At 52.2% G+C, this 13,853-nt stretch overlaps 1 protein-coding gene across 3 annotated transcripts in view; it reads left to right on the forward strand.

Annotated features, from left to right (window-relative positions):
* Positions 1-5,588, forward strand: part of SHANK2 (SH3 and multiple ankyrin repeat domains 2) — a 544,903-nt gene extending 539,315 nt beyond the window's left edge. For all 3 annotated transcript variants that reach the window (XM_024749302.1, XM_024749303.1, XM_024749304.1), the window contains one exon: positions 140-5,588. In XM_024749302.1, the coding sequence (XP_024605070.1) occupies positions 140-710 (571 nt within the window). In that variant the 3' untranslated portion in view covers positions 711-5,588. The remainder of the gene's footprint in view (positions 1-139) is intronic.
* Positions 5,589-13,853: the final 8,265 nt, after the last annotated feature.

The following is a 13,853-nucleotide window of genomic DNA, read 5'->3' on the forward strand; positions in this document are numbered from 1 at the left end:
CCTCCGGCATGGCAAAGCGTTTGCTCACTGCCAGCGCACCTGCCGTCGGACGCTCTGCTGTGGTTTGGGTGTCTCCCGCCCCCTCCTCGGGACGTTGTGAGCAGACCTGTGATCGTTTTCTCTGTTGCTGCCGTTTCAGAGGCCCAGAGGTCATGAGCACCGTCTCAGGTACGCGGAGCACGACGGTCACCTTCACGGTTCGCCCTGGGACCTCCCAGCCCATCACCCTGCAGAGCCGGCCCCCAGACTATGAGAGCAGGACCTCAGGACCAAGACGTGCCCCCAGCCCCGTGGTCTCGCCCACAGAGCTGAACAAAGAGATCCTGCCTGCGCCCCTGTCCGCTGCCGCCGCGGCTCCCTCTCCCACCCTCTCGGATGTCTTCGGCCTCCCAAGCCAGCCCCCTCCCGGGGACCTGTTTGGCTTGAACCCAGCGGGACGCAGCAGGTCGCCATCCCCCTCCATACTGCAACAGCCAATCTCCAATAAGCCTTTTACAACTAAACCTGTCCACCTGTGGACTAAACCAGACGTGGCGGACTGGCTGGAAAGCCTCAACCTGGGTGAGCATAAAGAGGCCTTCATGGACAACGAGATCGACGGCAGCCACCTGCCAAACCTCCAGAAGGAAGACCTCATAGATCTGGGCGTGACGCGCGTCGGGCACAGGATGAACATCGAAAGGGCTTTGAAACAGCTGCTGGACAGATAAGGGTGGCTGCTCTTCACCTTTACAGACCCCTTGTTATAAATAGAGATGGGCTTGCACTGAAGTGTGTGGATGGTGAGCGCCAACCCCGCTCCGCGGGCTGGTCTCCTGCTACCCAGAGAAATGCCGTGTCCCTGGCGTGGCTGAGCAGAGGCCTTCAACACCCACCCCCACCCCACCCCACCCCCGGGCTCTCTGCGTGGGCTCCCCGGGCTGTTTCTGTCAAAGAGGGGACCAGGGGAGGGAGGGCTTCTACGGTAGAAAGACGCGCGGCTTGCCTCCTGCACACAGGTGACCTGACCTCACGAGGCCCAGGAGATGGCACCGCCGCACGCGCACCCCTTGCTCCTGCAGGCAGACATCACTGCGCTCTAGACACACACCTCCCGCGGCCTCCTCTGCCATCCGGCAGCTCCGCCCGGGCCCGGGCGCAAGGCCTTCCTCAGCCTGCGGCCCCTCAAGGGCGCTCAAGCCCACGTGCTCCTTTCTTTCCCGGACTTGGCTCGCAGCGAGACGCCCGCGGATGTGTGTAGCCCGTGCCCCTTTGGAAGGCAGAGAAACTTTCTTCCCGTGGATCCTTTACCCTGTCTCCTCCGACATGCACCCGTGGTTCTCTGGCCATGAGGTTCTTGGCAGTGGTGGGTTGTCCGAATGGGATCGTGCCCAGCTTTGCTTAGCTTTCTTTCTTTCTTTCTGCAAATCTGTTAGCATAATTCCAAAGTGGCCAAACAGATGTCACACGGAGTTAGTCAAAGCACAAAGTCACGATTCCAAGGAGGAGGGAGACCTGGCCGTGGGAAGCAGCCGGTGTGCAGCTGCTGTGCCCAGAGTGTCCGCAGGAGGGGAGCGGCTCCCCAGGAGCGGGGGAAGGGGCTTCTCTGCCTTTCGGCATTTTTTAAAATCGAAAGCGTGTTGAATTCTACAAAGATCAGAGCAGGCGAGCAACCACTTTGACACGCGGGACGACAGGGCTCACGGTGGGCGTGTGCCGCGGCCACCCCCAGTTCTGAGCCCGGCCAAGGGGAAGCATCGCGGCTGAGACAGCCCCTTTGTCCCCCCGAGGCCAAGGAAGAGGGTACTTAGGGGCTTCTCCCCTTTTCCTCTGAGCGTCCAGGAATCCCACCAGCTTGTCTTAACAGTACAGCAGGTTTTTCGAAAACCCAGCGGGTATGGCGCATAGACAGAACCCAGGGTGAGGGTGCGATGCAGATGAAGGAAGGAAGGGCAGAGCAGAGAGGTCTCGTGGGCTGCCAGTCTGGCCTCTGGCAAGGCTTTCTTGGGCCCTGCTGCATTCTTTCCCCTGGAGCCCCTCCCCTGTAACAGTACCTCTAATTTCCAAGGGAGGTCGCCACCGGCACACGAGCCACAGGACACCCAGTCAGGGGTCAGCATGCTCTCCCACGTATGGAAGAAACTCGAATGTCAGGTTTTTGGCTTTTATTATGATTTCAGAACTAGCCTAGCCCATCTCTAATTATAAAAACATGATTTTTTTTTTCCTTTTTTTCTTTATGCTCACAATCAAGTGTCTGATTAGGTCTGGAACAGCTCTAGAATGAATACGTAAAATTTAGCGATTTAAAATCTCTTTCTTTACTGCAAGTTTAAATAGTTGTACAGATAGTTTATAAGCACAATATTTTAAGAAAAACAAGTGGCTGGTCTACTAGGCAGCCTTTGCGCCACTTCAGTGCTAGAAAGTTAAAGAAAAAACACTTTTGTGATTTAATAATACTATTTCTGTGGAATAATTATAAAAGTATGGCCTTTTTAAATCAACCTTATTTGGATGCACCTGAACCAGCAGAGCTGTGTTATATTTTCTATCTTTGCTAGAACTTCGTCATCGAAGGACAGTTATTTCTTCAAAAGTGGTTGTATTTCACAATGCAGCAGTTTCTCCAAAAACAAACACACTCACCACACACCCCGTCTTTCCAGCCACGTGCCCCTGAATTGGAAACTGAGTTTTGGACCTTCTGTTCCAAAACCTTCTGCAGGTCCATCTTTGTATCTGAATGATCCATTCCAACTTGAAATCAATTGAGTATTAAGGCGCTTTACTTCCGTGTACTTTCAATTTTTCCATCATGAGATGAACAAATCTTACCCTAGAGGCATTTCAAGCCAAGATACTACAGGTGGCCTGCTGAGGCTGCCCGATAGTTCAGAAAATGTAAAATGGTGGTTTGGCCATTATCTGTCTTCCATTTGGTGATACTGCAAACCCCACTACGTACACCACCTCACCGTGGCTCTTCTCTCCTTTGCCTACTGTTGGTATTACCTCTCTGCTCGGTGCCAGGCAAAATGCTAGACAGACAGGACGAAAGTAGAGGAGGCCGCGGGTAGACGGTAACCAACGGCAACTTGGGGGCGTTGGGGTTACTGAACTTCGGTGACCAGGAGGTGAGAGCTGGCTGCTACTCCCTTCCTTAAAGAGACTTCAAGTCACGTGCAACTGACCGGAAGCAAGCAGACTGAGAGACAAAAGAGCTGGTGACATTGGTTGTTTCACACTGTCTTACTGTAGAGAAATAACAGGCCCCATCAGAACCTGCCCTGACCGACAAAATAAACACATTATTGCCAAGATGAATCAGTCTCTAGCTCCATTCGCCAGGTTTGCTACAGAAAGCAATAGTTCCTCATTTAAATCACCGCCCACTGTTCTCCCCCTTGGGACACGTCAGGACCAGGCCCTACCCTATGCCCCTCTTTAATGGTGAAACAGATGTTAAACTGCTCATATAAAGATGTTAATACTATTCCAGGTTTTAAAAAGATCCACTTTTGTTATATACTGTAATTTAAATAAATTGCATTTACATGCCTAGTTTCTGTAATATTGTGTATACAAAACCAAAATTGCTCAAGATGTAAATTATGTATACCTGCCAGGATACCTTCTCCAGGGTGTCTGTGCACATTTTAAGTAAATCCACATAATATAAAACTGACTCAATGTGACTGTTGATTTGCTGAACTTTACATATCACAAAGTGAATTATTTGTGGTACTTTAGTTAATAAAACGGTGATTTTTTTTTTTTTCCTGAGTTACTGAACAAGCAAGCATTACCCAGGGTGATCTGGCAATGACTTTCTGCGTGTGGGCCACAAATATTGATTTTTTTCCCATTAACAATTTTTGTTTGTTTTTTTAGAAGCTAATCCTTTTCACACTACAGTTTGTGTAACGTGTTCGCATTATCTGTGTTTCTGTTACTTTTGTGCTTTTATTCTTTTTAGACCTTATTAAAAACAAAACGGAAAAACAAGCTCCTGTAATTTGCACTTTCTCCCAATCCTTAAATCTCTTGTATGGCAACCAAAATTACTGTTAAAAAAAAAATAAATATACTATTGCATTAAGGTTGTGGTTCTGATTGCAAAACAGTGAAAACTTTCTGAATCAAACAAAAAGTTGCCACGCTTACAATCCAGCCACTTGACCTCTGTGAAGCTGACCAGACGGCAGCTTTCCTCAAAGAGTGAAGATTCTCCTTTCGGTGAGCTAATCTGCCTTGGTTCCACTTCCTTAAAGCTTTCTCGGTGTATGGGTGGAAACGAGTATTCTTTCAGAACTGGGAAAGCGTCACGGCGGGCGGACATCTGCGAACGCTGGCGCTCCTGTCTATTTGGGACGGAAGCGGAGGGGCCCGGAGGGCGAGCCCGATACAAGCCTTCCCCCCAAGGGCACAAGCGGCGGCGGTCTTCCTGCCCTGGGGTCTGCACAACCAGCCAGGCAGCCCCACCGGCTGACACAGAGCCACAACGTTTCGGTGAACGAGGCAAGAGAATGCATCTTCTGGCCAAGAACTGAGCCCGGAAGACACGGGCTATCCCTTCTGCTGGAAGGAAGCGTATTTTCGACTTCAATACTGAACCTCTTCTGCCTCACAGCAGTGAAAAGTCACTGTCTTTAGTTCCTGAACAGTTCCTTCTGTTCTGGCACATTCTCCTCTTGAACGGCAGCCACTCTGTTTCTATGTTCCTGAAAACATCTCAGCCTCGTACCTTTTGTAGTTTACCCTCCCTGAAGTCCCCCTGCTCCACCATCCAATGGTTCTTCCCAGACCCTAGCCACCACCCCCATCTTCACTGTCCAGTGGTTTCTTCCAGACCACTTCTTCCTGATGAATGTATCCGTTTGTCTTGTTAAGAAAAAAACAGACGTTGGAAGACTTTTTCTTTTATCTGTACTTTATTTGATGCATTTTAATAACCAGTGAACTGGAATGTCTTCTGTATTTGTAGATATCCACGTACACACGCAAGTAGGTGACAGTTCCACAGTGGCTGAGTGACCACAGCGGCTGCATGCATACGGGCCTGCCCGTGCTTTGTGGGGAGGCGGGTAGCTTCCAGGCTTGTTTCTCAGACTTCGGCAGATCTGATCCCTTCACTTTATAATCCACGCTGTATCAGTGGTTTGTTTCTTTATTGTTCCTGTAATGTGTCTCTACATTTCACAGTCTTCCCCGTGTTATGTTTAAAATCACAACAGTCACTGTCCATTGCTTCTACTCTGGAACTCTTTGTTTATAGCAATTCTGAAACTTTAATATGAGCCTTCAAATAAATACAGAAACAAAAAAAAAGGAAAAAAAGTAAAGTGTGTGCCTTGGGTGTTTTGAACCTGATCTGCATAAAACCATATTGTACTCAAATGCTGTATATTTAACGAAAGGGTAAATATACCTTCATTGTATTAATGTAGCTGATAAAATAGTGACAGTGCCTTGGTTTCTGAACTGAGAAGCCCACATCAATGCACAACGAAAAGTAAAGAACAATTCGAGAAATGAAATGTTGAGAAGACCTAGACGTGATTCTGGAGCCTTCCTCATCATAAGACTGTGGGATATACACAGTCATTTAAGTTAAAAAATAAAAAGAAAATTGAAATAAGATTGTGTTATCAATTAATTTTCCATTAAAAGTGCTCTCTAGGGCTTCCCTGGTGCTGTAGCAGTTGAGAGTCCGCCTGCCGATGCAGGGGACGCGGGTTCGTGCCCCGGTCCGGGAGGATCCCACATGCCGCGGAGCGGCTGGGCCCGTGAGCCATGGCCACTGAGCCTGCGCGTCCGGAGCCTGTGCTCCTCAACGGGAGAGGCCGCAACAGTGAGAGGCCCGCGTACCGCAAAAAAAAAAAAAAAGTGCTCTCTACTATATCACTTTCAGTATTCTCATTTAGCTGAAATACAAAACATGGCTGAGAACTTCCAGGGAAAAGAAAATGACATTTTTACCAAGAGTCCTGGGCTTTCAGACCTACTTCCCCATGTGTTGTGTCGCCCCCGAGTGGTACTTGTTGGTAATGCTTATCCAAGTCAGCAGTACCGATCCATCATCTTCCACGTTTTGTGAAAAATAAACAAAATGTTTGTTTTTGGTGATCGAGGCCACTCATCACAAAAGAATTACTTCCATTTTTCCTAAGCTATAGGCGTGGCAACACAAGTCTGTTTTTTTTAAAGAAAGACGATGTGAGAAGTACATCAGTCTAGTTCTCAAGGCCATCGTCTGCATTCGCTGCCCGGCACAGCCTTCGTCACCGCGCAAGCTGGGTGTGAGGTGTAGGAAGAACGGCCGCCCTGCCTGGGGCTAGATTAATCACAGCAACAGGGAGGCCCGCGGGGCGGTGCCGCCCATCTTCCGGGGCCCCTCGGCAAGCCGGCCGGACCCTTCCGGAGGCAGGGCAGACGCCACATGTTGTGTCCACGGCACGCCTCTGGGTTCTTCCGCCAGGGCCCTGTGCCTCTTCACCTCCCAAGACTATCAGTGGTGCTGCTGTTCACCGGGCCAAAGGCAACCAGATACCCAGGCTTCTTCATTTCAGTCAACAAACGTAGCCACCATGGGAGAATCTGAACGGGGTGGCCGGGGAGACACGGCCCGGTGTCCCAGGGGGCGCTACTGCACACGCTGCTGTGGCCTCTGATGGAGGTATGTACCCGCCCGAGAGCCAAAGGGAGACACCGACCACGGCCGCTGGGCAAGACGGACGGGCAGGCCAGCCCTGGGCCCTGCGTGAGATGGGGCCCCGGGAAACAGCCGGGTGAGCAGGACTGAGGTCAGAGACATCTGATCACTTGCCTGCATCTGGTGGCCGGCACACCTGTTCTGACGCTCCAGCACCTCAAGCCATCCTGCCACTGCCCACTCAGAGTCTTCCTTGCCAAGGAACTTAAACGGCATTAGCCGTGTTCTTCAAACCCCAGAACACAGAGAGCAGGAAGGGAACACAGCCCTTAAAGCTCCAGGGAAGAGACCACAGCACAAGGCAGAAATCCATTATTTCTGTGCAGTCCCGAGAGGGAGTACAGGCTGGAAACAACAGTAAATCTCTCCGCGCCAGGCACCATTCAGAGCACTGCACCCCGAGCGTCTAACAGAGCTGTGAGGCAGGAACGAACAGCCCCATTTTACAGATAAGGAGACAAAGTCTCGCCAAGGTCCACAGCGAGCGCAGGACCAGGACCTGCTGTAGAGCTTCCACAGCTACGCCCACTTGTAGGGAAGAACCCCAAGGAGTGCTGTTTGTGTCAGGATCCACCACTGGTGACAAGGACACATCACTCTGCCCCCCTCCAAGTGCATTTGCGAAGAGTCAGGGGTCCAGGAGGCTGGGCAAGCTGGGGGCTCCTCCCAGCTGAAACCCCTCAGGGCTGTGAAAAAGGGAGATTTAATTCAGAGGCAACCCGGATACCTCACTTCCCTTGGCTAGAATCAGGGAAGCCTGGACCTCAGGATCCCAGGATTTTACAGAGCAAAGACATGGTATTTGTAAAATGACCCCCCAGCTTTGAGCCACGTGACACAGGGCATCTGCTTTTATTCCCATCAGAATTCCCACTCAAAGCTGATTATCTCCTTTACCGACGAGGAAACAGAGGCTCAGAGAGAGCAGATGCCACCTCCTGTGGGGTACAGCAGCTGGAGACTGTGAGTCCTGCCGAGGGAGCGGCCCCGGCCCATCCTCCCATTAGACTCTTCCTGCCCCGGCCCTGAGCTACCCCAGTTCCTCCCAGTGCATTCCCCTGTGGCCTAAGTCAGTCCAAGCCCGCCTCTACTGCCTGCAGCTGCAGCTTCCTGGCTGACACAGCACCTGCCCCCGATGCCAGTGTGTTTTCTCCCATACCCTGCAGCCTCCTTCTGCAGTGAGAACTGGGGCAGCCCCTTCCTCTCCCTTCACTACCCCCCTCAATGGCAGAGACAAAGGCCAATTGAAAAGGAGTCACCGGGCTGCAGAATGGGTTTGAAAATGAGTGTAACAGGCCCACACAGCTTTGAAGCTTCACATAAAGCCAAAAGCAGGGAGCAGCGGCTTCCTGCCTTGGCCTTGGAGCCTGCCATCTGGGCAAGCTAAAAATAAAGGCTCCTTTTTCAAGCAAGGGTTTATAAATGTGACCACAAAGGCCCTGATGAAGACATCAAGGCCCTGGAGAAAACCACATGGCCTGAAACGTTTAGCACCCCACAGGCTCGCCAGGAAAGCCCAGCTCTCCCTCTCCCACACAGGCACCAGTGACCAGCTTTTTTCTGGCAGCAACCAGGAGGACGAAGTGGAGAGTGTGGGGGCTCTTTATGGGGGCAGCGAAGGAGACCATAAAAGGAGAAGACTGGGTATAACACAAAGTACAGCAGTGGCAACACAGAAACAGAAACGGCCACGCCGCTCGCAGCCCCGCCATCCAGCCACGCGCCCCCAGCGTCCCAGTGACCTGGGCCCGCCCGCCTCTCCAAGCCTTTGCTCCTTGCTCACCTTTTGCTCCAGCTGCATTTGTACCTTTGGGCCTCCTCCGTGCCTGAACCTGGAATGTTCTTCCCCCTCTCTGCGTGGCCTGGACCACCGGATTTCGAGTAGAATCGCCCCCATCACGCACTCACATCTCCCCATTTTCTCTTTTCGTGGCGCTCATTACTACCTCAGATTAACTTATTAATTTGCTTATTGATTATCTGCCCCCCACAAACACACACACACACTTCTGGAAGATAAGCCCCACGAAGACAGGAACTCTGCCTACCTCATGCCCTGCTGTCTCCCTGGCAAAGGCAATGTCTGCACAGGCCTTCTTCCAGAGGCCCCTAGTTGCCGCTCAAGCCTCGGGCCCACCGCAGCCACTCTGGCTCCGGAAGCTTCCATCTGGTGCTCAGAGACCTGGTGAAGACAAGAGACTTCCCTAGTGCCTCCAGCGACTCCTCCCGAGCGCTGCCTGCCCCTGTACTGACCTTTCTTGACCCTTGGCCCGGAAAGTTACTGCGAATCCTCCCCCTGGCCCACCCATGTTTCTGCAGCCCGCGTCCTAACCGTCTGCGGACCCGCCACCCCGTGAAACCAGGCACCTCCTCTATCTAGAGTTAATATGCCTCCCAGGTCCTGCCCCAGTAGCGGCTGCTGGGGCAGAAATCAGAGCCGTTCCCAGGTGGAGGGGGTGGCAGCTCCTCCCCAGGGAGGCGGCGGGTCACCAGGTGGGGGAGAGAGGCACTTCCCAAATCCCTCACCAGCGGCTAAGCAGACGGCGCTGGGCCGATACCTGGGCTCAGTCTCCTCCTGCCCTCTCCCTCTCCCGCCACGGGCCTGCCACACGGGATGGGCCGCACCAGGCAGGCAGAAAGCACCAGCACCATGGGGGAACTCGGGGGATGGCTAGGGAGACGGAATCCCCCAGGGCCGGGACTGGGAGCGCAATGATTCTCCCAGAACCGGGGGTGTGGCTAACTTACCTCAATTCCCAGCTTCTGGAAAAAGGCGCCCGTTCTGCCGTCTGCTGGCGGAGAGCCGCTCCGCGGACCACAAAGGCGCCCGGGGTTGGGGGGCCTCAGGTAGCCCCGGGAGCCGCTGCCAGGCTCCGGGTGGAAACGGGCCGGAAAATGGAGTGCAAAGGGGTCACAGGGGCCGGCCGGGCATCGAGGGGCCTCGCGCGCCATCTCGTCGGCCTCCTCCACCCCGCCCGCCCTGGGCACGGCCTATGTCGGAACCGCCTCCAGCCCAGGACGCCTGTGCCACCCCAGCCGCCGTCCCCAGGGCCTGCACCGGTGCCCCAGGACCCCAGCGGACCCAGCGGAGCCAGTGGGCCCAGCAGGCCCGTAACCTGGCCTCGAGGTCCAGCGCTCCTGCCTTGAACGGACGCTTGAGCAGAGTGCAGAGAACGCTGGGCGGGCCACGTGCCCCGTTAACCAATCACGACTGGCAAAAAAAAGGACCGCAGGGCACGTGCCCCCGTGAACCAATCACGGCTGGCCAATAAAGGACGGCGGGGCACGTGCCCCATGGGGACCAATCATGACCGGCAAAGTATGAATCCATGATTAGCCCACCTGAAGTAGGCCGGGCAGCTCCTGACCAATCCGGAGGCCAGGAGGCGGGCCATGGACGAGGCGGCCCTGCCCACCCGGAACCGCGGCTCTGGAGACTCGGGCGTCTTGGCCTTCCTAGCCACAGCGGGGCCTGGGAGCTACAGGTGCTCTCCAGGAGCCAGCCCTGGGGGAAGCGGGGAGAGCCGCTGCGGAGGAAACCGAGAGCTCCACCCTGGCTCCACCCTGGCTCCCTTTCCTCGGCGAGGCCCATGTTCCCCCGCCCCCACCTGTCCCCACGCCCACTCTCAGCTGCCAGGCCAGGGAGACTCCTCTGTCGTGAGGCTCAGACAGCCGTGCGACCCCCGCTTTTCCATTGGGAGGAGCACACTGTTGAAGGCCATTGTCTTAATAGATTCGTCGTTTTGAGTTTCAGGGCCTCACAACCACAGTGGGTGTATATGGAGAAAGAATTACTGCAGTCCTGCCGCCAGACTAGGCGAACATATCGCCTTCCCTCTCTTCAACACCCATCCCCTTCCCTTTCTCCAATCACGATGCGATTGCGCTATATTGCTTTCCCTTTCCCCACGGCTTGTTACAGGGTTGCAGTGTCCCCAGCTCTTCGTGGTAATGGCGGTGAGGTATTCTTCACTGAAGAATAAACTTACCCGCAACCCTCCAGCTGTGCAGCGTCGGGGTGTCCTATTTGGCTGTGTGGCACTGAGTGCATGCCCCCGCCCCCCACTCTCCCAGGGGCGGTGGCCGTGCAGTTTGCCGAGCCTGCATGGGGACACCACCGAGGGCAGCCCATCCGGCCACACCGAACACCCCGAGGCCGCCTCCATCCTCCTGAGCAGAGGGGCCGGTGGTTTTGCCCTGGGTGACCCCCCCAACCATGGTTTACTCTCCAGGGTGGGACCTCCTCATCTGGGAACCAGCCGCCCGGTTCCCACCTGTACCAACCACCAATGAACCAAGCAACCTCTGGGCTTCTCAGTGTTTTCATCTGAAATACGGGCTGACAATCCCTGTGGCCCCAGGACCTTTGTGGGGGCAGATGAGGTCCTGTATGGGAAATTCTTTGGCAATGCAAAAGGGAATAAACACACACAGGCTGAACTATTTATTTAACCAGGAGGTAAATTTACATGTGGTACAAAACTCAAATCAGGAAAAGGCATGTCTCCCTGCCCCACTGGGCTCCCCAGACCCGGGGCCCCACCCGCAAAGCCTATTAAAGATTCCTTGTGATTCTTTCCTGGCCGGGTGCATACATCTGCAAGCATATGCGTATGAACCATTTAAAAAACCCAAATATACCTCACTCTACACACTGCTGGGTACTAGTCTTCCTCTCTTTAAAATTATTATGAAACATATTGGACACGCCAAAAGGATGGGGGAAAAGGAGCACCCAGGTCCCCACCCAAATGAAGACACCAAACACCACAGGTAGCTGTGGTGTCTGGTGTCCAAGCCCCTTGCACCCTCCCTCCAGAGCCTACCTCCTTTCCTCCCACCCAGAGGTAACCACTGCCCTGAGCTTGGCGTTTATCATTTCTATGGATGTGTGTATGTTTATTGCTTGTGTACGTGTCCATAGACGATATGCAGTATTGTGCTCATCTGAAAGCCTTATGTAATTGGTCTCTACTTCACGCATGATACACCCACAACCCCTATAAAGAAAGAGAATGGTGCCTGGCACTCATTCACCACGCAGTTGTGTCCGCTGCCATCATCAGCGATAGTACCCTGATTACTGGCATTCATGAACTCTGCAGCTGTTCCACTACGACTTTTGAGATTCATCTAAGATGACAGATGCATCTCTAAATCATTTGTGTTCACAGTTGAGTAGTATTTTATTATATGCATATATCAAAATTTATTTATCCATTCATTTGTTGATCCATCTTATAGAGTATTTCCTTTTTTTTTTTGGCTATAAAAACAATACTTTTGGGGCTTCCCTGGTAGCGCAGTGGTTAAGAATCCACCTGCCAATGCAGGGGACACGGGTTCAAGCCCTGGTCTGGGAAGATCCCACATGCCGCGGGGCAACTAAGCCCGTGCGCCACAACTACTGAGCCTGCGCTCTAGAGCCCGCGACCCACAACTACTGAGCCCACTGCCACATCTATTGAAGCCTGCGCACCTAGAGCCCGTGCTCCGCAACAAGAGAAGCCACTGCAATGAGAAGCCCGCGCACCGCAACAAAGAGTAGCCCCTGCTCGCCGCAACAAGAGAACGCCTGCATGCAGCAACGAAGACCCAGTGCAGCCAAAAATAAACAAATTAAATTAAAAATTGAGGAAAAAATCATCACCCCAAAAGGAAACCCCATGCCCGTTAGCAGTCACTCCCCACTCTTCGTCGTCCCCCAACCCCCAGCAAGCACTAGTCTGCTTTCTGTCTATGGATTTATTGAGGCTGTCTTTTATCTCTACGTCACCAATTCTTATGCAAAAAAGCAAGAATATATAGTCAGTCAGCCCTCCATATTCATGGGTTCTGTATCCTCAGATTCAACCAACCACAGATTGAAAGTATGTGTGGGAAAAAAAATTCCAGAAAGTTCCAAAATGCAAAGCTTGAATTTTCCATGCACCCAGCAACTATCTACATAGTACTGACATTGTATTAGGTATTACATGTAATCTACAGAGATTTAAAGTATATGGGAGAATGTGCATGGATTATTTGCAAATACTACACCACTTTACATAAGGGACTGGAGCATCCACAGATTTTGGTGTCCGTGGGGGTCCCCGAAGCACCCTCCCCCGTCCCCGGGATACTGCGGGACAACTATAGTGGGAAACAAATCACTGCTTTGCTCAGAGAGGGCAACCAAGCTGTACGGAGTTATTGGCACCATCTAGTGGTCAGTTTGAGGAAATGTCTTGCTAAACCTCCTCCCCTGCTCTATTCTATCCACGCCCCTTACAGGATCCTGCCCAAGCTTGCCCTTTCCAGCTCCTTCCAACAAGTCATTAATCTCCTTTAGGCAAAATCTCCACCAAATACCACACAACCTCTTCCCCCACCCAGAAATGAGGACTAGACAAACAAGTGATGCCAGTATCTCTCTCTGTCAGTGGGCAGATTTTCACAAACACCGCCACCCTCTCCTTGAGGCAATGTCCCCTTACGGACCCAAGCCCTACTCACGTCCGCTGTTCCAGCAGCACGCCTTGCTGGACCTAGAGCCTCATCTCCTGCCCCACGCGCCTGGCAACGCCCCTAGGCTCTAGGTGCAGGTACCGACGAATCGATGACCTCGTGGTAATCTGGATGTCAGGGCTAGCTTTCTGTTCTGTGTGCCTGCTCCCTCTTCTGTTTCACCCCTAAACACGTTCTTTACCTTCTTACAAGCCGGACTCTGCGTTAACAAGATGCTTGTTAAAATTTATCTAACACTCTTGGTGTTTTATGGCAAGAGGGTTTTCATAATGTCTAGTCCCAAATATTTCCAGAATTGAAAGTCCTTGTTTGAATTTCCCATGAGCTTGTAGAGAATCATTTGTGTATTTTTAAGAAAGGAAGCAAACAAAGGAGAAAAGGAAGGAAAAAGGGAGCCATTCACTGGAAGTAAATTAAACACAAGCAACAACAAACAATGTTTCCACTTACTAGATTGCCAGAGGTTTAAAATTTTTACAATACTCATATTCGGCAAAAATACAAAGAAACATGCTCTCTTGCGTAAGCTACAGCAAACTTATTTACAGGGAAATTTCCTACTCATTAACCCAGTGAATCAATTGGGAATTGTGTTGGCACTTACAACGGATACTGAAAATAACAATGGTGTAAATAGAATAAAGGTTTTAGC

This window comes from Neophocaena asiaeorientalis, unplaced genomic scaffold (genome assembly GCF_003031525.2).
Source record: "Neophocaena asiaeorientalis asiaeorientalis breed wild unplaced genomic scaffold, Neophocaena_asiaeorientalis_V1.1 scaffold43, whole genome shotgun sequence".
Taxonomy (NCBI): domain Eukaryota; kingdom Metazoa; phylum Chordata; class Mammalia; order Artiodactyla; family Phocoenidae; genus Neophocaena; species Neophocaena asiaeorientalis.